The sequence below is a fragment of the Tiliqua scincoides genome, chromosome 1 (genome assembly GCF_035046505.1).
Source record: "Tiliqua scincoides isolate rTilSci1 chromosome 1, rTilSci1.hap2, whole genome shotgun sequence".
In the NCBI taxonomy this organism is placed as follows: domain Eukaryota; kingdom Metazoa; phylum Chordata; class Lepidosauria; order Squamata; family Scincidae; genus Tiliqua; species Tiliqua scincoides.
This window is the reverse complement of record NC_089821.1, coordinates 176755094-176777090: the sequence shown is the minus strand read 5'-3', so window position 1 is coordinate 176777090 and position 21997 is coordinate 176755094. Positions and strand designations below refer to the sequence as shown.

Sequence of the window (21997 nt, the reverse complement as noted above, 5' to 3'; positions counted from 1 at the left end):
CAATCTCACCCTGTATCTTCCTGTATGAGAAAACAAACACTTTGGCAGTCCTCTTGCTTTTTAGAAAACAACAAAAATGTATATAGTTCTGTATACTGGTGACAAAATATGTTTCAGGACCTGATTCTACATTTTTCTCTCAAGAAACAGAAAGAAAGAAAGAAAGAAAGAAAGAAAGAAAGAAAGAAAGAAAGAAAGAAAGGCTTTCATATTATTTAATGCCCCGCCTTTCTCTCCGAGGGCGGCTAACAGCAACTGAAATACAAAACAGATAAAATACCTAAAAAAAGATAAAATACAAATAAAACTATAAAATATATCACAAAAGCCAAGCAGCAGCACTAAAACAATCAATTGAAACATTAACTCAATTACTAAAATAGCAGCTATCATACCCCCTTACAGACCATGAAAGGCTTTCTGGAATAAAAATGTCTTCAGGCCTCACTGAAAGGTTAATAATGAAGAAGCTAAAAAGGCAGGGAATTCTACAGTACAGGCATCACCGCCAAGAAAACCCTATTTCTGGCTGCCATCCCCCTGGGCCCAAGCCATAAATTATGCCAGTGCAATGAAATGCTGCTTGGCGTTTAAGGTATATTTTATAGTTTTAATTGTATTTTATCATTTTTTTTAGGTATTTTATCTTTTTCATCTCATAATAATATAAGCCTGACTTGTGATGTTGCCCAAGCATTTTGACCTGCCCTAAGATATCACACTGCTAAAATGGGTCAGCAACCGTGTCAGCAACTTTTGCCATAACCCGGCACAGACAAATGTGCCATGCAAAAAAGTTGTGTGGCTCCAAAATGGTGGGATGGGTTCAAGCAATGTTAACTACCTGAAATTATACCCAACTTCATCTCAAGAGCTCAGAATGGGAAAAAATATATTAATTACAGATGGGGCCTTGGTATCAGTAGGGGATTAGTTCTTGGACACCCCCCCCCCCACATATACCAAAAATTGTGGATAAGCAAATCTGCGATTTTCAACCCCTTATGCATTCTGAAAGGGACAAGTGCCCTCTTCCTCTGCAGGCTCAGAATGGCCCACAGACGTGAAAAAACGCCACTTCCTGTTTCCCAAGGGAAGCTGGAAGTGCTGCTTTAATGCCTTTTAAGGAATTCTGAGGCCTGGGGAAGGCGGGCTTCCCCGGGGCCTCAGAATGCCTTAAAAGGCAGTAAAAATGCCTTCAAAGGTTATGTACAGATACATTTGAACTGCATGGTTTAAAATGGAAACATCACTTTTTTTTTACTTTATTTCTGTGATCTACTTGTGCCAATCTCACTTTCCCCACTATTTTCCCTCTCCACCCACAAGTACTTGCTAGGACATTTAGGGATACTTGAAAAAGAATGGAATAACAGCGGAAAAAGGCAGGTCTGTATGAGAATGCCTTGTGAGTCTGGCAAGGCAGGAAGGGAGGCAGCTAGCAGGCTGTGAAAGCACCACCAACCACTAGGCTTCTGGTCACCAAATTGTGTATCAGATATGTATCAATAGTTGAAAAACATAAATTTGAAATAAAAGCAACTATATTAATTACAAACATTTGCAAATATGAAGGGTGCAATTTATGGAAATGAGCTGCCAAAGGATATGCCAGTGGAAAAAAGATGGGATCCACTGTTCTAAGGCATTAAAAGATGACACTGATATATTAATCCCTTTGGTGGTTTCCTAATCTTAGTTTTTTATTCAGCACAACACCAAGTACATCATTCACAAGCTAAGATGTTGAGCTTGCCTACACTTCTGCAGTGTGACAAAATAGCATTTGATGGACACAGCAGAGAAAGAGTAGATTTTCTATTGTGCAGCTTTGTCCCATGCTACTGGCCCATTTGTAAGAAAATGATCTGCAGCAGGCCTGAGTTGAACTTAATCTCACTCTGACCTTTATGTGCACAGTCGAAATGAAAAACCAGAGTACGTTAACAATACAGAGAGAGTGAACGAGAGAATGACAGGGAGTGAGCGGGAAGAGATCAGCAACATCCCACACTCATCAAGGTTTCAAAGCACCATTCTTTCTTATTATATGGCAAACTCAATTCTTTGGAAAAAAAACAGTCAAAAGAAACATACAGACTTTTTTCTGTTTTGTTCCATAATATTGGCAAATTTATGTACATTTTGACAATCAGCCTTAAGAAAACACAGGTCATGGTTTAGGATGTGGACTCACCTCCCTGCATTACAATCTCTGCGCACAAACTGGAGGTTGTCCATGACTTTGTGTACCTTGGCTCAACGATCTCCGACACTCGATACCAAGCTAAACAGACGCATCAGCAAAGCAGCTACCACATTTTCCAGACTTGCAAAGAGAGTCTGGTCCAACAAGAAGCTGATAGAACATACCAAGATCCAGGTCTACAGAGCTTGTGTCTTGAGTACACTTCTGTACTGCAGCGAGTCATGGACTCTTCGCTCACAACAGGAGAAGAAGCTGAACGCTTTCCACATGCGCTGCCTCCAACGCATCGTCGGTATCACCTGGCAGGACAAAGTTCCAAACAACACAGTCCTGGAACGAGCTGGAATCCCCAGTGTGTATACACTGCTGAAACAGAGACACCTATGTTGGCTTGGTCATGTCGTGAGAATGGGCAATGGTTGGATCCCAAAGGATCTCCTCTATGGAGAACTCATGCAAGGAAAGCACCCTACGGGTAGACCATAGCTGCGCTACAAGGATATCTGCAAGAGGGATCTGAAAGCCTTAGGAATGGACCTCAACAGATGGGAAACCTTGGCTTCTGAGCATTCTGCTTGGAGGCAGGCTGTGCAGCATGGCCTTTCCCAGTTTGAAGAGACACTTTGCCAACAGACTGAGGCAAAGAAGGAAGGCCCATAGCCAGGGAGTCAGACCAGGGACACACTGCACTTGCTCCCAGTGTGGAAGGGATTGTCACTCCTGAATCAGCCACACTAGACGCTGTTCCAGAACCACCATTCAGAGTGCGATACCATAGTCTTTCGAGACTGAAGGTTGCCAACAACAATATATAGTAACATATGCTAAAATGGAACCTCCCATTCTTGATGCGTGTGGAAATCCATTTTAAATTAACAGGCTCTGATAGTTCAAAAATGTTTGAAGGGCTAATGTATTAAACAAATTTAAAAAAAGCTAGGTCTCTGAGAATAAAAATATGTGCCATTACAATGCAAGTGCAAGCCTTAATGAGCCTTGCCACAAAGTAATCTGTTTACTAGGACGGAACAAGTCACCACTAAAGGTGGCATTCTAGTGACAGTTGATTATCTCTGTTAGGCTAAGAGGGTGTGTGTATATAGGATCTGGGACAGGGGTGCCCAAACCCCAGCCCTGGGGCTACTTGCAGCCCTCAAGAATTCCCAATCCAGCCCTCAGCGAGGCCTCAGTCTCCAATGAGCCTCTGGCCCCCCGGAGACTTGCTGGAGCCCACGCTGGCCTGACGCAACTGCTCTCAGCCTGACGGCCAACTGTTCGACCTCTAGCGTGAGCTGTGGGACGAGGGCTCCCTCCACTACTTTCTGTTTCACGTCTGTGATACAGCAGTAGCAGCAAAGGAAGGCTGGCCTTGCTTTGTGCAAGGCCTTTCATAGGCCGTGAGCTATTGCAAGACCTTCATTCATTCATATAAGTTTCGTATCTAATATATTCATTTATGTAAATTTATTGAAGCTTGAAATGTAAATTAATTCTTTTTCTCCGGCCCCTGACACAGTGTCCAAGAGATGATGTGGTCCTCCTGCCAAAAAATTTGGACACCCCTGGTCTGGGAGAACAAAGCAAGCCTGCTTTCTGTGCTTCTGAACCTGCTTGGTGGAAGGCTTGCCTACAAACACCTGATGTAATAATAGAGGATAATGCTATTGACATATGCAAAATATATCCCTTGTCACACAGCAGCCACAACCTATTCAGTTTCAAGAGAAGACTTGCAGATCACAGGATATGCACACTCAAACTCCAGAAGATCCTTTTCAGAAAATTCATTACTAGTCTTATGCCCAGAGGATGGGAAGGTAGAATATTAATACTAAAAAGAACTACTCAAAACACTTCGATTGGCCTTCAGTGGAAATAGGCAGGATATAAAATCCATATAATTAAAAAAAAATGCTGCTGCCAAGATCCTCCCCCTCCTGCCCCTGCCTGGTTCACAATCCTCCCCTGAGCTGCCCTTGCCAACTGACCTGTTCCAGTGGGACATCTTGGAGCCACTGTCACACATGCAGGGTCTCTAGCTGTTTAATCCAGCGACCCTGAACCCATGAGGCAGCACTGCTTTTGTCTAGGGCTTACTGTGGTGGATTGTGAGATCTGGATAGAACTGAGCTGCCAGTTGCAGCCATGTACGAGATTGTGGCTGTTTGTATTGATGGAAGGGTACAGCCTTATAATTTGTGTTTTATATTCATATTGTGCAAAGTAATAACCATGGTCCCTAAATAATGCAGTAGGTACTTTTTAAATCACCTTTTCAAGACAGAAATAGATTTGTTCTATAGAAGAAAGGTCTACTTGCAAGGTCTTGGAATGAAGTACCAAAAAGCAATGAGTTATTGGGTTCTTAATATTTTCAGAATACAATAGTGTCTCCCGAACAGATTACCATTAAGTGAGGATCCACTGCATAGTAGCAGAAACCAATTTGAAACTTCCTGTAAAGTTTGCATCGCTAATACCTTTACTTTTGAAGAAAATTTAAGTTGTTTGATGAGGAAGACTGATAGTACTTGCATGAACAGGTTTTATTACTTAAAGTAATAAATTTCAGATGTCTCAGGCTGTCACCAAGTAACAGGGAACAGAGTGCTTTTAGCAAAAGCTTAGCCTCATTAATTTAATCTTAAACTCATAAGTGTTGGAGCTTTTTGTAATCATAAAAATGTAATACCATAGCAAATAAGGACTAGAACAGTCTCCTTTATGGACTATGTTGTGTCATATACATTATTTACTAGGTTTGGTGTTAAGGTTATAAAGGAATTTTATCTGCATCATGAAAAATACAATCTTCAAAAGGCTTAACAGTCAAAAATTCATTCTTTACTCAAATGGCACATGCACACAAATGTTTGTAGCAGTTGTAGAAATTAAGATTACTGAAGTACAAAATAGCTTGCTTGGCTTTATTGCATTTCAACTGCAGTTTATCACCACAGCAGTCATAAGAATCCATTTTTTCCTATTTATTCCCTAATTACCGTATTCTAGAGAGAAAAAGGAACAAGCGTCATTAATCTGTTTCTGTTTATTAGTCTGTGAAAAATACACAGAATTTTCAAACAAAAAATTGCATCATATTAAATCAATAGCCGCTTGTAACTGATACACAATTATATATGGCAGTGGTTCCCAAACTTTTCAACATTGGGACCCACCTGAAAAAATGGTTCACTCTACCAGCCTCTCAAGCCTCTGTGGCTATGATTGGGCAGCAATGCCCCCCTTCAGCAGCAGATTATATAACCATTGATGCACATATCCTTATCTGCCTTGTCAGATTCACAATCCACCAAAAATGGGGTCTTGACCCACTGAAGGGCCACAGACCCACAGTTTGGGAACCGCTAATACTAGATTAACAGATTAATGTGGTTGAGTGACTACAGTTTGCGTGAGGATATCCAAAGCAAAGCAGCCACATATTTGGGTGACTCCTTAAAGAATGCAGAAGTAGATAAATTGTACATTAAAAGACAAAAACAGTGGACTGACATGCTTAATGACACCAGGAGTCATGGAACATTGAGATGTTAGTTGGACAGCATCAGAACACAGGGTAGGTCAGACAGGGAAAGAACATTGGCCTGCTTGAGCCAACGGGGTATTTGGGCTTGGAAGGGAAACATTTTGTTGTAGGTCCCTCCTCGATACCTAAATCTGAACAACTTGTCTAGACAAATTATGAAAGTGAAACTTTGTGCATTAATATATATGTTCAACATTATATGTGTATATGTATGTTCAATAGATTTTCGTTTAGCTTCACATCAGGATGGAAAATCTCCCATACTATTTTGGGAAAATTGATTTTTAACACATTTCCACCAAAATTCACAATGAATTTTTCCCCAGTCCTATGAAATATAGATCTGCTAGAATCTTTCTTAAATTTTCTAACAGGCCAATAGTTTCCCTTCAAAAGACACAAATTTTCAGCCAGCTTTCATAAACAAGCAGATAATCTTTGCAAATTGACTCTTCATCTAAATAAAATCTACTGCTCAATCATTCTCCTTTATATATGGCAGCATAGTCTGTATCACCACTTCTTCTAGAGTAGATAATAAGCAATCTACTCAGCAAGAATGAAATAAATTAGGGTTAGGAGAATCACAATAAATTGGTGGTTAAGCATTTAACAGTTTAAAAGGAAAACTGCAGAAACATGGTAGGTGTTAGAAAATACTAGCCCTCTTGTAATTACTAAAATATTAAATTATGTAGTGTTGAATATGAAAGTAGCGTCCATTTCAAACAACCAAACATTGGCCTAAAGAACATAGCAACTTCAATATATTTTACAATCAGATGTGCTGTCACTATTTCATCCATCACACTTACTTTGTGTTGCATGCATGAGTGAAAAAGTTGTTTCATAACATTTTGAGCGGAAGATTAAGCACCTGAGACAGCAAACAATTAAAAACATTGCCACCATTGATAACAAACACATTTTCCTAGACATAGCGGTGCACTGCTGAAAAAACTCTAGTTACATGAAAACAGTCTTAAATGTCTTACTTATAAGTTAATCCCACTGAGCTCAGCAGGACCTACTCCCAGGCAGGTGTGTTTAAGACTACAGTCTTAAATTCTACCAGCTATTTGATTCACATCATCATCAAGATCTCAGTCAATTAAGGTAAACAAACACTCCTTTCCTGTTCTTAAACATATATTTATTCAAATAAAGTATCCCTCCCATAACATAAATGCTGGAAACATGACACTCAACTGCACATAAATGCAGAAGGAAAGTTTGCTTCATCTGGGTAGTATTTCTCTGCCAGTGGTACCTTCTCCCAAATATGAAGTCACTTAAAAATCTATACAGCGTCCTTTTCTTTCCCAATCTCCATAACGAGTTGGTTCAGGACCTTTGGGTCCACCTTTTTCTTTTGTAACAGGATTGATGTCATCTGGAAATTCTAAGAAGATACAATAAAATACAAATAAACAGGCAGTTCTGCTCAACTAACAAGAAAACATCATCAACATCACCACCTATCTTACAGTGTTACCATGCCACCATGATACAATGCACCCATTCAAGGGTAGGAAACAGCCTGAGCTGAAATATTTTCCTTAACTTTAGCAGATCCACAATTTTGGAAATAAATCTTCTATCAAAAACCTGCAAATTCAGGGTTTGTGCCAAGACTTGGCCCAAGGTAACTTAGGGTATTTTATTTTATCTTGATTACAAACAAAGAAGACCACATAAAACTAATGAACTTGTTTATATGAACATGTTGATATAACATTTAAAACCATACTTAGAATAGAATAGAATCCTTTATTGACATATAAAACACAAATCTTCAACCATACTTAGAAACTGAAATAATTAAGTAAGGTTTAAAGGTACAGAGCATCTACAGTAAATATTTTATGTTGTCAGATTTGCCCCTGCTGCAGTTCCCATCCTAGCCTCTCCCCACCATGCTACTTTTAGTGGGGGGGAAAGTCCACTGGTTTTCAATGAAAGGCCTTTTCCTGCAAAAACAGTGCATTGGGGTGGGGAGCTATGAATGGAACTGAATATGCAATTGGGATAGACTCCATACCCCTGTGTTGGTTTTGCCCCTCCAGCCCATTGTTTACAAAAAATAAAAACAAAGGGCAACATTACACATTTGTGGTAATGTGTCGTTTTGCCTTTAGTTTGCTTCAATATACAGATACAATGAATGAACATAGTAGTACAGAGAAAAGGAGCAAATCAATGGATATAACAGAAGAAAAACATCTAATTTTAAAACCCACTTCTTTCAGCAGCAGAAATTACATTTATAACCAAGTTCATCCCTTGAAACTTTAACATCCGCACACTGAAACATACTGAAATTCCTACAAGGAATGTCAGACAAGAATCCTATGTATTATCTGCAAACTATGGGCACAATCCTATCCAACTTCCCAGCACTGATGCAGCCACACCAACAGGGCATGCACTGCATCCTGCAGTTGGGGGGGGGGGAGTTACAGAGGTTTCCTCCAGGTAAGGGAATGTTTGTTCCCTTACCATGGGGCTGCATTAGCGCAGGAAAGTTGGATAGGACTGGGTCCTTCAGGTGGTTAACGTTTCATGCAACTTAAATCAAATGTAGAAAATTAAAGGATGCTATTTTTAATACTTGTTGAAAATCCTGGATACACTAATGCTTAGTAATATTCTATGACTACTAAGAGAACAGAATGCTAACGACTACTGCAAAGGACTATAATAAGGTGTGTACTATTAAATGTTTCAATTCATATACCATATACTGGGAAACCAACCAATTCTCAAGGAAGTTTCAGCATCTCTCAGAATGAGATCTGTCTAGTGACTTTTTCTAAGTTTCACATATTACACATACACACACAATATACTTACTTTCTAGCAGATCCTTCTCTGCACTGGATTCTTCTGGCTCATCAAAACGACCTACTGGCAATTTTGGTTTCTTAAGTGGTTGCTTGGTAGGGTCAGCATTTCCTTTTGTGCTAAAGTTAACACTTCCTGAAGAGCTGTATAACAAGGCTGGTCCTATTATAAACACAGATTATTCAGAAGCATTTATTATAGAAAGCCTACAGTTCCCATATGTCTAAATTAGACTTAAGTTCAAAAAAAGTGAAGTGCTAAGCTGAGGGACATTACACACGTGAGAATTTTAACACACAGTTAACAAAATGAAGTGATCATACTGAAACATTTCTTAAACTCAAATTTTTAAAGATGCAATACTCATGTCTAATAGAGTACCAGATCTTTCTTGCTACTTTCTATGGAAAGAGAAATGCAACCTAAGTAAAATCTGGACATATACAAAAAAAATAAAAATAAAAAAACAGTGAGGACTGTAGCTGAAAATGAAACTATATAACACAAAAACTCATCAGGGTGTAATGTAAACAGCTATAGGCAAGTCTGTCTACAATGCGCAGACACATTATTCAGGTACAAAACTGTCATAGATAAAGTGCCCCCTCCCACATAAACATATACAGGTTGAGCCTCATTATTCGCGTGGATTCTGTTCCAAGCACTCATGTGGATGGCAAAAACTGCACTAGAGCAGATCAATTTAAAAAACAAACTTTCTTTGCTCCAGTGATTTAAAAACAGCCTTGCTGACCTTTGTGATGTAAGATAAGAGTCATTAAGAAGACAATCCATTAATCAGTCACTTAGAAAGTTGTTTCACTCAGCCCCTCACTTCACCAATGCAAAGTGATCACCTTTCTTTCATGTGCTCAAGGGGAAGGGAAGGGTCACTTGGAGAGAGAATGATTGATGCCAGCTGCTCTCTCTCTCTCATTAAAGGACTGTTCTCTCATTAAAGGACTCTCTCTCATTAAGGGACTGCTATTCTTAAAGGACTGTTCAGTTTTTGAAACTGATTTTAAAGGGATGCATTTTTCCCCTTCTCCAGGGATCAGCACATTCCTTCTCATTTGCAGTGGCCATTTGTGTTGAGTCAAATCCGTGTTTTAATAGGCTGGACCTGTACACTTTAATTGTGGCTATACTTTAAATTATGCAAAGTGTTCAAAACCAAAGACCAGAAATGTCTTTTGTGGTTATTTTCTCTAACTGTATATTGAAACTGCTATAGATGGAACCATATGATTAGTCCAGTGGTATTCAAACTGGGGCGTTGTGACGCCCCAGCCCGTGGGTCCTGGCCTCTACACCCTTAAGGGACGGGGGCAGCCAGGAGACAGGGGGAAGGCAGCGGTGCAATCCACAGGATCGCACCGCTGGGGGGACTGCAGGGGCTTGGGTGCACTTGCCCAAGCCTCCTGCAGCCTCCTGGGGGGGGAGCCCCACGCAACCTTCGGCAGGGCTCCCCAGGTCAGGAAAAGTAAAAGTGGAGCGATCGTGCCCCGCTCCGCAAAACTGGAAGTGGAGCTTGATCGTTCCGCTTTCCCTTCTGACGGGGCTGCAGGGACTGGGGTGCACCCTCCAGTCCCTGCAGCAGCCGTTCCTGTTTGCGGGGAGCCCTGCATGAGCGCCTGCAGGGCGCCTCAGGTCAGGGAAAGGGAGAGTGGGGCGATTGCAATGGTGCACCCCAGTCCCTGCACCCCCTGAGTGATGCAATCCTGGGGATTGCGTCGCTGCCTTCCCCCTGCCCTTGCTTCATTCCCTCCCTCCCCCGCAAAGACTTACTGTGGGTTTCAAACTCCCAGAGAGTTTGAAAACGGCAGGATTAGTCATCTAGCAAGGTTTTCTCCAATAGGAAGCAACTTTCAAAGGTCTCACTGCAGAGGTTGCTCCCTACTCTACCACCTGAGAGTGTTTCAATTACAGATTGAATGTGGACACATACATGAGCCCTTTTACTTTCATCATGGATTAATGAATTTGGACCAAAGCACCAGGAGCAGCAACACCAGGTACAGTACTTTGTCCCACAAACAAAAGGTAGCAGAAAAGACAAGAATTCTCCCTTTCCAGACAATGTGAATTTAGCATGTTCTTACCTCTACATGTCCTGAACTTTCTGAAAGCTCCTGAAAAGTTATAGGAAAAGTCTTACAGCACAACCCTTTATATACCACAGATACTCGCCTATAAGTTGATCCCACAGTTAAGCCGTGATCCATGAATCAAATCCACCTTTAAAGTGTCTGGTGTGTTAAGCCAGAAGCTCTATATACAACATACAACCCATAACATAACAGAAGCTCTATATACAACATACAACCCATTGGGTACCCCTGCTAATTGGGCAAGAGGCACTTTTTCAAGTGGGTGCTCTTCTTTTTAGCAGGGGGAGAGTAACTGGCCCACCTCACCCCAGCAGTGTCTTTTCTAGTGGCTGTCTGCTGGTGTTCTTAAATCTTTTTAGATTGTGAGCCCTTTTGGGACAGGGAGCCATTAGTTATTTGATTTTTCTCTGTAAACCGCTTTGTGAACTTTTAGTTGAAAAGCGGTATATAAATACTGTTAATAACAACAACAACACATAACTGAGAGTGTGCAATTCAATCCACAGCAGAGGGATGCAGCTGCATATATTTGCAACCATTTTTACTCAGAAGCAGACCCACTGCTTTCCATGGACGCCTTTAAAAGGGGATTGGACAAGTTTCTGGAGGAAAAATCCATTACGGGTTACAAGCCATGATGTGTATGTGCAACCTCCTGATTTTAGAAATGGCCTATGTATCAGAATGCCAGACGCAAGGGAGGGCACCAGGATGTAGGTCTCTTGTTATCTGGTGTGCTCCCTGGGGCATTTGGTGGGCTGCTGTGAGATACAGGAAGCTGGACTAGATGGGCCTATGGCCTGATCCAGTGGGGCTGTTCTTATGTTCTTAAGCAGGGGTGCCCAAACCCCGGCCCTGGGGCCACATGCAGCCCTCAAGGCCTCTCAATGCGGCCCTCAGGGAGCCCCCAATCTTCAATGAGCCTCTGGCCCTCCAGAGATTTGCTGGAGCCTGCACTGGCCCGATGCAACTGCTCTGAAAGTGAGGGGAAATGTTTGACCTCTTGTGTGAGCTGTGGGATGAGGGTTCCCTCCACTGCTTGCTGTTTTACGTCTGTGATGCAGTAGCAGAAGCAAAGGAAAGGCCAGCTTTGCTTTGTGCAAGGCCTTTTATAGGCCTTGAGCTATTGCAAGACCTTCATGCATTCATATAAGTTCATATTTAATATATTCATTTATGTAAACTTATGTAAATTTATTCAAATTTTAAATATAAATTAATTCCTTATTCCCCCGGCCCCCAACACAGTGTCAGAGAGATGATGTGGCCCTCCTGCCAAAAACTTTGGACACCCCTGTTCTTAAGTAAGGGTGCACTGAATTGTAGCTTGGGACTTTGCTTCAAACGGAAAGGAGGATCCCTTCCTGGTGTTGAAAAAAACAGATCTCTGCTAAATGCAAAACAGAACCAGGCTGCAACAGCATTTGCAAAAGGAGAATAAAAGGTTAACTTTGGCTGGAATGTTACTATAGAAACAAACTATCTCTGCATTGCTTCTACTGAGCTTGCTTTAGCAAGAACTTAAACTTTTCAGAGTTGAAAAGCTCTGCCCTTTGATTGACCCAGAGATAAGGCAACGCGATAATTGGAGCTTGATTACTTGGCAAAAATTTTAGGTACCAGTATCTATGATATATACTAGGGGTGCCCAAACCCCGGCCCGCAGGCCACTTGCGACCCGCAGTGTGTCCCCATCTGGCCCCCAAGTGGGTTTTGTGTCTCCAATGGGCACACGGCCCGCGAAAGAATCTCTGTGGCCCGCGCTGACCCAGTGTGCGAGCTCACGGCATGTCTTTCCCTCGCTGCCGGCAGCAAGGGAAAGACCAGCCCAGCGAACTGAGCAGGGCGTTTTATAAGGTTAAAGTAACGCGAGACTTGCTGGTCTCGCATTACTTGATTACTAGAAGCCCTTCTGGGCATGCGCAAGGCTAGTCTCTCCCTGCCTGGCTCCCGGGCAACACGTGGAGCCTGAAGCTGCAGGGAGAGACACAGCGCCTGCGGCGCCACCTCCACGAGGAAGGTTGAGCAGGCAGGCAGGCAGGTGCTTCATCCGCGAAGCGCGGGTGAGCGCCACCGCTGCCACACGGCAGCAGCAGCAGCAGGCACCAGGGGAGAGCAGGGAGAGACTACTCCTCCACCACTGCACAGCAGCAGGTGCCAGGGAGAGCTGGCAAGCACCCCCGCAGCAGCAGCAGCCACCACCCTCACCTACAAGGCTCCCTCCCTTTGGTGGGAAGCAAAGAGTGAGTCTCCATTTAAAAAACTTTTTTCCTCTGATTTTTAAAATGCTGCTCTGTTGTGGAATTTTTCCTAAAGTTCATAATGTTCTTAGTTCATAGTGCTCAAAGTTCATAGTTCTCATGTGTTTTGCCTGTATTATAGTTCTCATGTGTATTTGTATTATAAAGTTCAGTAAAATTCATTTGTTCATATAAGTGCCACCTGTAATGTATTCATTTATGTAAATTTATTCAAATTTGAAATGCAAATTAATTGGGTTTTTTCTTCGCCCCCCCCACATGGTGTCAAAGAGATGATGTGGCCCTCCTGCCAAAATGTTTGAGCACCCCTGATATATACTTAGAAATAAATCACATTGAATTCAATGGGACCCTTACCTTGTCTTAGGTAAGGGTGGACAGGATTGCAGCCCTAGATACCCATTTTGGCTTTGTTGGTTTTGTTGTTTTTCTTTTTTCAGTGTGCAGACTTATCTACATCTGCATCCTAGGAAAGCCCCCAAGTATGTTGGAAGTGTTACTATCTTATTTGTGGGTGCCTCATTTCCCATACAAACTTATAAGTATTCAGTTATCATTAGTATATATAATATGGCTACAGTTGTGCTACTCTTTACATGATACAAAATGTAACAGTCAATCGGAAACTGAGGAGTCACTGCTGAACGTTTATTTTATGATTTATAATCTGCTCTGTCAAAAAATGAGATACCAGTTTTTTTACATAAACTAAAAATAAAAAATACAGGGCAGCTAATGAAGTATAATTCATTTGAACTAATTTGAACTCCCTTTTCAGAAAGAATGAGTAACAGCCCAATTTGAATGTATGACAATGCAGTATTGGAATCTTTTGTGTCAGGCTTTAATAAGAATCAATCATTTCTATCACATCACAAAGTTAATTAACTTAGCACTACTAGGTCAATGCTATCACCTATGACAAGCAGCCCAATCCTATGCATATATACTCAGAAGTAAATCCCATTGTAGTCAATGGGACTTACAACCAAGTAAGTCTGGATAGGATTGCAGCCTAAGAATTAGTTTTTTACCATACTGATCTTATACACTTTTAGGCTCATCACAACACCTTCATTTCCTGTTTTTTTTCCCTTTTTTGCACCCATGTCTGTATTAAATACATACATACAAATTACATACACACATGCACCTACTCTCTTAGGATTATACTTCATACAACTGATGAAGTGTATTATAGAAGTCCATGAAGCTTATATTACATTTGTCAGTCTCTCAGGGATACAAGACTGTTGCTTCATCTCTTTGAGTGGGTTTGTGTTGAATGTTTATGTTCATGCGACCATATGTCACAGTTGTGATGAACCTAGGGCAGTGATTTCCAAACTGTAAGCCATGGCTCCCTGGGGAGCTGTGGCAACCAGGCAGGAGAGCCATGAAATTCTTGCAAAAAAACCCATCATCCTACCAATGTATAGCAGTGGTTTTCAACCTTGTTCATCTGATAGCACACTGAAGTTGTAAAACTGTCAATGCACCTCATCAGTTTTTTGTCATTGACAAGGCACACCATGCTGCTGGTGGGAAGTTCACATCCTCCAATGGTCCTACTGATAACCCTCTCCCAAACTCCTGCTCAGGGCGACCGCAAAAGAGGACAAGGCACCCCAAAATGTAGGACATCCAGAAAAACGTAGGACATGACAAAATAGAAGCCGAAAACACTTGTATGTTGCTTTCATGTGGTTAATGAATCACTATATTACTTATTCTTAAATTTAAGACTATATTACGTATAATTAATTAATGACAATAAGATTATGCGCTGCCTGCTCACAGGGAAAAAGGGGACATCTCAGGTCCTCTGCAGATCAGGCGGCTAAAGAAAGAGGACACCTGGTCGCCCTGAGCGAGCACCCCCAGTACACCACCTCAGGTGCTACTGGTCGTACTCCCACCACTGCTTGAGAAACACTGAGTTGGTGCCAAGAGCAGAAGCCACGAGGGGAGGGCGCGTCACGCCACCTCCTGGGCGAGCTTCCAGTCGCACACGGGGGGTGCCCTGCGACCCCTTCCCGCGTCACGCGGGGACCACCTTGCTGGGCAGGGCACGGCCACAGTGTCTTCAGCCCCCCAGCCCAGAGCTGCCCCCCTGGAGCGGCGCCTCCAGACCCCCCTTCACGGCTGGCTCCCACCCGTCCGCCCGCCCGCAGCCTCCAGAACGTGCTTACTGAACGGCACCGAAGAGGAGCGACGCGGGGCCAGGAGGAGGAGCAGCAACAGCCGCCGCCCGGGCACCATCTCGGGCCAGCCCAGGGCCGCTCTCGGGCCTGCTCCGAAGGCTCCGCCCGCTCCTCCAGCGGCCGGGCGCGCAGCCTCCTGGGTGGGTGCGAGGGAGGGACTGAGCCAGTCAGCGCCGCCTCGAGCCAGGCGGGGGGAAGCGCCCCCGAGGCCGCTGCTTCCTCCACGCTGGCCGCGCCCCGAGCTCGCTTGGAGCGGAGTCCTCCGACTCCGCGGCTCTCAGCCATGCGCAGCTCCGGCACACTGACAAGGCGCGAAGGCGACGAGCCTATCCACACTTTCCTGGGAGTAAGCCCTACTGACTAAGATGGGACATACTTCTGAGTAGACATGAATAGGACTGGGCTCTAAAATGGTCCAGGCACACCATCAGTCTTTTCACCATTTGCGAGGCACATTATGCTTGTAGTGGGGAGGATCACATCATCCCCCCCCCCTTGTTGTTGGCATCCTTCAGTCTCGGAAGACTATGGTGTCACGCTCTGAATGGTGGTTCTGGAACAGAGTGTCCTCTTCAGTGCGCGAAGCCTGGGTAAAGTAGGTATGGAGGATAGGCTGTTACCCATGCAGCAAATCCGCCCTCTCCACGTCGCTGAAATGGTCCAATGGAAAGGCAGAAGCCAATAGGGTTGGTTCCAGGAGTTGCCAGAACGTGACTGTGTTCAGCCATGAACTGCCTCAGGGACTCCGGCTCCAGATTTTGTCTCCAGGTTGACTCCTGAAGCCTTTTCCATAACTGGATGTAGCCACAAGGCAGTGGAGCTTTGGGATCAGAGTTTTCCTTCTCTCAGATGAGCTGCCTTCCCAGGCTGACAAGTCCCATCTACCCGGTGGCTGTTTAGTCACCTCTTAATAAAAGTACAGCCAAACTGAGGGCCTATTCTTATCCCCAGCCCCCAGAGGAGATCATCCCCCCCCATGGCCCTATTAATACATGACATTCCCCCAAACTCCTGCAGCACACTTGCAGAGCATTCATGGCCCACCAATGTGCCACAGCACAGTGGTTGAAAATGGCTGCTTTGGCTGAACAGGAAAATAGGTAAAACAGCCATGGGGCAGAACAAGGAGTAGATGGATAGCAATCTCTCTTTCCACATCTTTCCAAACGCCGTAGCCTTTCCTCATAAGGAAGGTGCCCCAGCCCCGTAATCATCTTACTCGCTCTCTTTTGCACCTTTTCCATTTCCACTATGTCTTTTTTGAGATGCGGCAACCAGAACTGGACACAATACTCCAGGTGTGGCCTTACCATTGATTTGTACAACGGCATTATAATATTAGCTCAATACCTTTCTCAATTAGTTCTCAATACCTTTTCTAATGATCCAAGCATAGAACTGGCCTTCTTCACTGCCACTGCACATTGGGTTGACACTTTCATTGACCTGTCCACCACCACCCCAAGATCTCTCTCCTGATCTGTCATAGACAGCTCAGAACCCATCAGCCTATATGTGAAGTTTTGATTTTTTGCCCCAATGTGCATGACTTTACACTTACTGACATTGAAGCGCATCTGCCATTTTGCTGCCCATTCTGCCAGTCTGGAGCAATCCTTCTGGAGCTCCTTACAATCACTTCTGGTCTTCACCACTCAGAAAGGTTTGGTGTCGTCTGCAAACTTTGCCACCTCACTGCTCACCCCTGTCTCCAGGTCATTTATGAAGAGGTTGAAAAGGTTGTCCTAGTACAGCAACAGGAAAAGTAGCTGTAGGAATAATGTATGTCTAGTAGTTAGAACATCAGCAGTTATCAGAATAAAATAGTAACACAGATGGAAAGGGGTATAACTTGTGTGGAAGGAGCCATCCATGAATGAAAACAAACTCTGGAAGACGTGTACTAAGAGAGGCTAAAGAGACAATGAAACTGAGAGCCTTCCCAAAAATAATGGGAAAGTCTAAAGATGACGCAATATGGAGCAAAAATAATGGAATATAATAGTGTCTAGAGCACACGTTAAAATGGCTAGGGCATTTAAGAATGAAATTGAGCACAAGAAACATGTTAGTAAAAGGGGGGGGAAAAACTACCTTTAAAGCAACCAATTTCATACTGGTCCCAAATCCAGCTCTAGCCATACAGTATAGTGTACAGTTAGATGGAATGACACAAGGCTTCAGAACATTACTATTATAATTGCATATGCTGAGACACTTTGGGGCCATGTAAGGATCAGATGGGGCAATTAGAAAATGTACAAAAATAGAGACTGCAGGAGACTCTGAATCCAGTTGTGCAATAGTGATCTTTGTGGCCAAGTAAATCTAACCTACTTTGTCAGATACACTAGTAGCATCTCTTGTGTCGTTAAGTGAATTGGTAACGGAGACAGGAATCTGAAATACATCCAACCTTTCCTTGAGTCTGCTGTGTTCCATGTCAGTACAGGGCAATGCTGTCATAGCAACCTGGGGCTTTGGAGATGAGGACTAGCTGTATTTACTGCTTTGGAGAACAGCTAGTTTCAAAAATCATGACATGGCTAGTATAATTACACCATATCCAAATACTAAACAATACAAATACAAAACCAATTGAGCACCCTAGAAGTAAGGCAAAATATTGAATATTTTAAAAATGGAAACTTCAGTTTTACACTGCAATTTTACATACTTAGTTTGAGATTCTTCTCTAAAAGAAATTATTATATAAAAAGTAAGTAGCTGACAGCCATTTTGGGGGAGGGGGTGCTACTTGGGATGCCAAGGAGAATATTAGTTGAGATTGGGTTGTCATATTTGGAGGAGCCTGCAGTGAGTAGGAAGGCTAACTAATGTTAATGGGTTGCATCTGGAGTAGCATTTCTGCCATCAGGAGCTCCCTCTGATGGAAGGAGTATTCTGTTTATGCAAGGAACACTTGTGTGAGCAGGACTCTCCAGTTCCCAGAGGAAGCTTCTGTGTGTACACAAGCCCTAGTGGGTATACTACCCATTTCTGTAATTTGTTGTTGGCTGCTTTCAAGACCCATTTGGTCTAATGGTCTACACATTTTTCAAACATACACTTGGACACAAACTGGAAAAGTATTAAACCATGTACAGTGCAGACTGAGTACACCTTGCCCAGAACATGTGGGTGTGATCAGAAATGTTCTGGATGTCAGATGTTTCAGAATCTTGGAATATTTGCATAAACCTGACATACCTGTACCTTGGAGATGGCAACTGGTTTCTTGCAGACTAAGAATGAACCTGCCGTTGGCACAGTCTGCAAAGTGCTGTTCAGTGTGGGTGAGGCCCCTGGCTCGCCTCTTCCGGTCATGCCATTCCCCCTCATTGCAAGGCCCCCCCAAGACACCCGCTTGGCTCTGCACCACCTTCTGTGCAGCCCAACGCCAGGGATCACAGTGTAGCTGGCTACCTCACTGGGTAGCATCCTTGCATCCCTTGCACTATGCCGGCCAGCTTCCTTGGCTGGGTAGAATTAAGACCTAGGAATGCCTCTTCCTCTCCAATGAAGGAGAAATAATAACCAGCAATGCGAGATGCTGGTGACTATTTAAGCCCTAAATGACTTTGGACCAGCACCTTAAGGCTTGCCTTTTCCCACATGAATCTGTTTGTCCATTAAGATCTTCAGCAGGGCTATTGCTCTGGTTCCCAACTTTTTCAGAGGCTCAGCTGGTGGTGACTTGGATCAGAGTCTTTTTGGTAGGGGGACCTACATTCTGGAACTCTCTCCTGTTAGTAGCTCCTTTGGCTCCCTCATTGAGTATACTCTGTTGCTTGACTTAAAGCCCAATCCTGAGCTCAGCGCTCTGGCTTTCTGCCGGGACGCACTGTCGCAAAGTGCCATAAGGCACATTTGCAAGGCTTACCGCTGGACTATTGCCCGTGCTAGCCCGGCACTGGGCTAGCGCTGGGCAAGCGCCTGGCCTCCGCCACTTGGCGGTCTCATGGACCGACAAGCCGTGGAGTGGAAAGCACGGGCGGGGGGAGAGAAGGTGGTGTGATGGAGAGGCAGGGAGAGGGCAGGGAGGAGGTGTGACGGGAAGGTGGGGGCAGGCGGGAGGTGTGCAGGGGGAGGGAGCAGGGAGGCAGAGAGCCGGGTCTGGTGGAATTCCACTCCACCAGATCTTGTCCGCTTGTGTAGGACTCGAGGCCATACACAAATGCGTTGTGGGGCTCCATTGCGGGGCTACTTCCCTTACCTGGGAGAAGGGGACAAAAGTCGCCTTCTCCCGAGGCGCCGCCCACGGCAGCCCGACGTGCACAGGATGCGGCGGCAGCCATTTCAGCCACTGCCAAAGCTGCGTGCCCCAGTGGTATTGCTGGTGCAGTTTACACTCAGACTGAGCATCAGGTGCTCAGAAGCAACAGGTGCTGCTGGCAGCAGTGGGCCTGGGTTTTGTGGTGCCTAGTGCTCAGGCATGAAGTGCAGCATCCTGGAAGTAGTTTGGCGGTGGGATCATGATGTCACGGCACGGTGTCATCACCAACTGATTCTGGAGTACCTTGATTTGAAGCCAATTGGATGCCAGGGTGGGCAGGAGGGCCCTTCCGCCTGCCGCTCCAGACCTTGTGCCAACAATGCAGCAAGGGCCAAAGACTCTGGTGGTGATGGCACTGCTCCCTGGGGTGGGCTGCACCAGCCACACTGGTCCCGTGACGCCACTGCTTGACTAAGATCTTGTTCATCCATTTGCCTGATGAATATTTTCTTCCACCCAAAAGGCAGAACTCATTTGGGCTTCTAAGAATTTATTGCCCTTACACAAAGTTCAACAAATTTGTTCCAAAACAACTATTGACTGAAATTAAATGAAAAGACTGTCAGAATAAACAATATTCAAACTGTGACTCTGCTTACAATGCATATTCCTCAGCACTTTGAAAAAGGCAGAAAACTGCTGTCTGTGTCTATTAGAAGTTTGTTCAGTTTATTAACACCAGATGCAACAGCACAATGCTAAAAAATAAACATGCACTAGACATACAACAAATGTATATTTTCAGAAAATCTGTTCATTACAATTAGTAAATGCACAGGACCTCTTCACCTTTAAGTGCGTTACTGTTTGAAACAGGTAGAAAGGGGATGAAGACTATTGAACTCAATGCTGTTCAGCACCAGTAAAAATTCCATAGACCTTGAACATTCCTGGGTATTAAAAACATTTCATTATCACTAAATTTTACGATTTTGTTCCATTTCAAGATGCAATTGATTTCTATTTACAATAATTTGTCAATAAAACTTAATATTTAAAAATCTATATTCATAAAAGTATTGCAGAAATTTATAACCTTTGCTTTTTTTTTTTTTTAAACATACATACAAGGGAAGGTTCACCAAAGAACTGAACTGACAGTACAAGCATTTTATTCAACTTTGCAAAACTCCATTTGAAGATAGCTGACATTTCAACATTCAAAAATCCTTAATTGCTGCTTGCTTATGAAAACTAATGTTCCAGTAACAAACGTGAAAATGTAAACCAACATGCTCTTGAGATCAGTAGAAAAATGTAGCTTCCACAGGCATAGCATGTTCAGTAATGATTCTGCAGAAAACAGTTAGAATGCAGTGATATAGCAAACAAGCGACTCAAACAGTAGTCTTGAATAAGACGTACAGATATCACTGTTGTTTTTTAGCAGCCAATAGTCTTTTCCAGTTCAACTTTCTACAATATTAAATAGATCAAATTCAATACCTTCTGAGATTTTTAAAAAATTCAGATTTGTTTTGGCATCTAAAAACTCATACAAATGTAGCCACATAACATCAACCTTTTGCAGTCTAAGAGCCAAAAAACCCACTTATTATGGTACATACTGTGCTTAAATCTCTGTTCTGAAATAATTAGGTACCTAAAGTAAGAATAGAAAAAAGTAAAAACGGACATAAAAAACCATATTGCACAGCCACGTTACCTAGAAAGTAAAGATGATGTTAAAAAAGCTCTTCACATGGAGGATATAAACTATCTTCCATATAAAAAAGTATAAATATCTTTTAAAATACAGCCGCAGCTACAATTTAATATCACACATTATTTGAGTCATCTGTTAATGAGGTAATAGCCAAGTCTTAATGTTTTTATTCCTATTGGAAATATTTTAGGGCAGCAACCAGAAAAAACTTTTCTAAAAATATGTCTGAATCCAGAACAGCAATATGTGCAGCTCTTCCAATGAGAGAGTCAGCTGTATTTGGCAATGCACAATGCACATTATACCGAACCAAACTGCATTCTTTGTTTTGAAGAACAGGCAGAAGTAGATTCTGGATCATTTCAGCATATATTGGTCCTGTTGATTTAAAAAAAGGAAACCACATTAATTTTTTGTACATTTATATTCTGCCTTTCCATCAAGATGCAAGCCCTCAAGATGAATAAGAGTAATTCAAGAATATAAAGTTAAAACCATGCATAAAAATCAAGCACAGTAATACAGATAAACAAATCAAAACTTGTTTAAACCAGCAAATCAATAGATATAGAAACCAGTCACTTCAGGTCAGAGGCCTGCTTAAAAAAAAAAATCAAATTTTGGCTGCCTGAAAGAATGCAAGCAGCAAGGGAGCCAACTGGATCTCGGCAGGAAAGACATTTCATAGTTCAGCTGCCAGCACTGCAAAACCTTGTCATGTTCCCACCAACCACTGGGATAATCAGCAAGGCTTTCAGAGATAGACAAAACACACCAGTAGGTTCTTATGGAATGAGATGGTTTGAAACACTGTGTCAACCTGACTATTCTAAAAGAGCATGACTTATATAAAATTGTTTCTCACAACTACTCAGG

General features: G+C 43.0%; 2 protein-coding genes across 3 annotated transcripts in view; both read right to left on the bottom strand.

Moving 5' to 3' along the window:
- Positions 1-6890: 6890 nt before the first annotated feature.
- Positions 6891-15324, bottom strand: SDHAF4 (succinate dehydrogenase complex assembly factor 4). The gene is made up of 3 exons (XM_066609506.1): positions 15168-15324; positions 8613-8765; positions 6891-7161 (listed from the first exon to the last, which is right to left on the bottom strand). The coding sequence occupies exons 1-3, from the start codon at positions 15235-15237 to the stop codon at positions 7052-7054; spliced, it is 333 nt and encodes a 110-aa protein (XP_066465603.1). The 5' UTR covers positions 15238-15324; the 3' UTR covers positions 6891-7051.
- A 4779-nt stretch (positions 15325-20103) lies between these two features.
- The window catches only part of FAM135A (family with sequence similarity 135 member A), a 78030-nt gene continuing 76136 nt past the window's right edge, over positions 20104-21997 (bottom strand). For both annotated transcript variants that reach the window (XM_066612425.1, XM_066612426.1), the window contains one exon: positions 20104-21499. In XM_066612425.1, the coding sequence (XP_066468522.1) occupies positions 21294-21499 (206 nt within the window). In that variant the 3' untranslated portion in view covers positions 20104-21293. The remainder of the gene's footprint in view (positions 21500-21997) is intronic.

Coding starts and splice junctions, on each gene's coding strand:
- SDHAF4 (XM_066609506.1), bottom strand. CDS start 15,237: ATGGTGCCCGGGCGGCGGCTGTTGCTGCTCCTCCTCCTGGCCCCGCGT. Junction 8,766..15,167: donor CTCCTCTTCGGTGCCGTTCA/GTAAGCACGTTC, acceptor TGTTTATAATAG/GACCAGCCTTGTTATACAGC. Junction 7,162..8,612: donor AGAGAAGGATCTGCTAGAAA/GTAAGTATATTG, acceptor GTATCTTCTTAG/AATTTCCAGATGACATCAAT.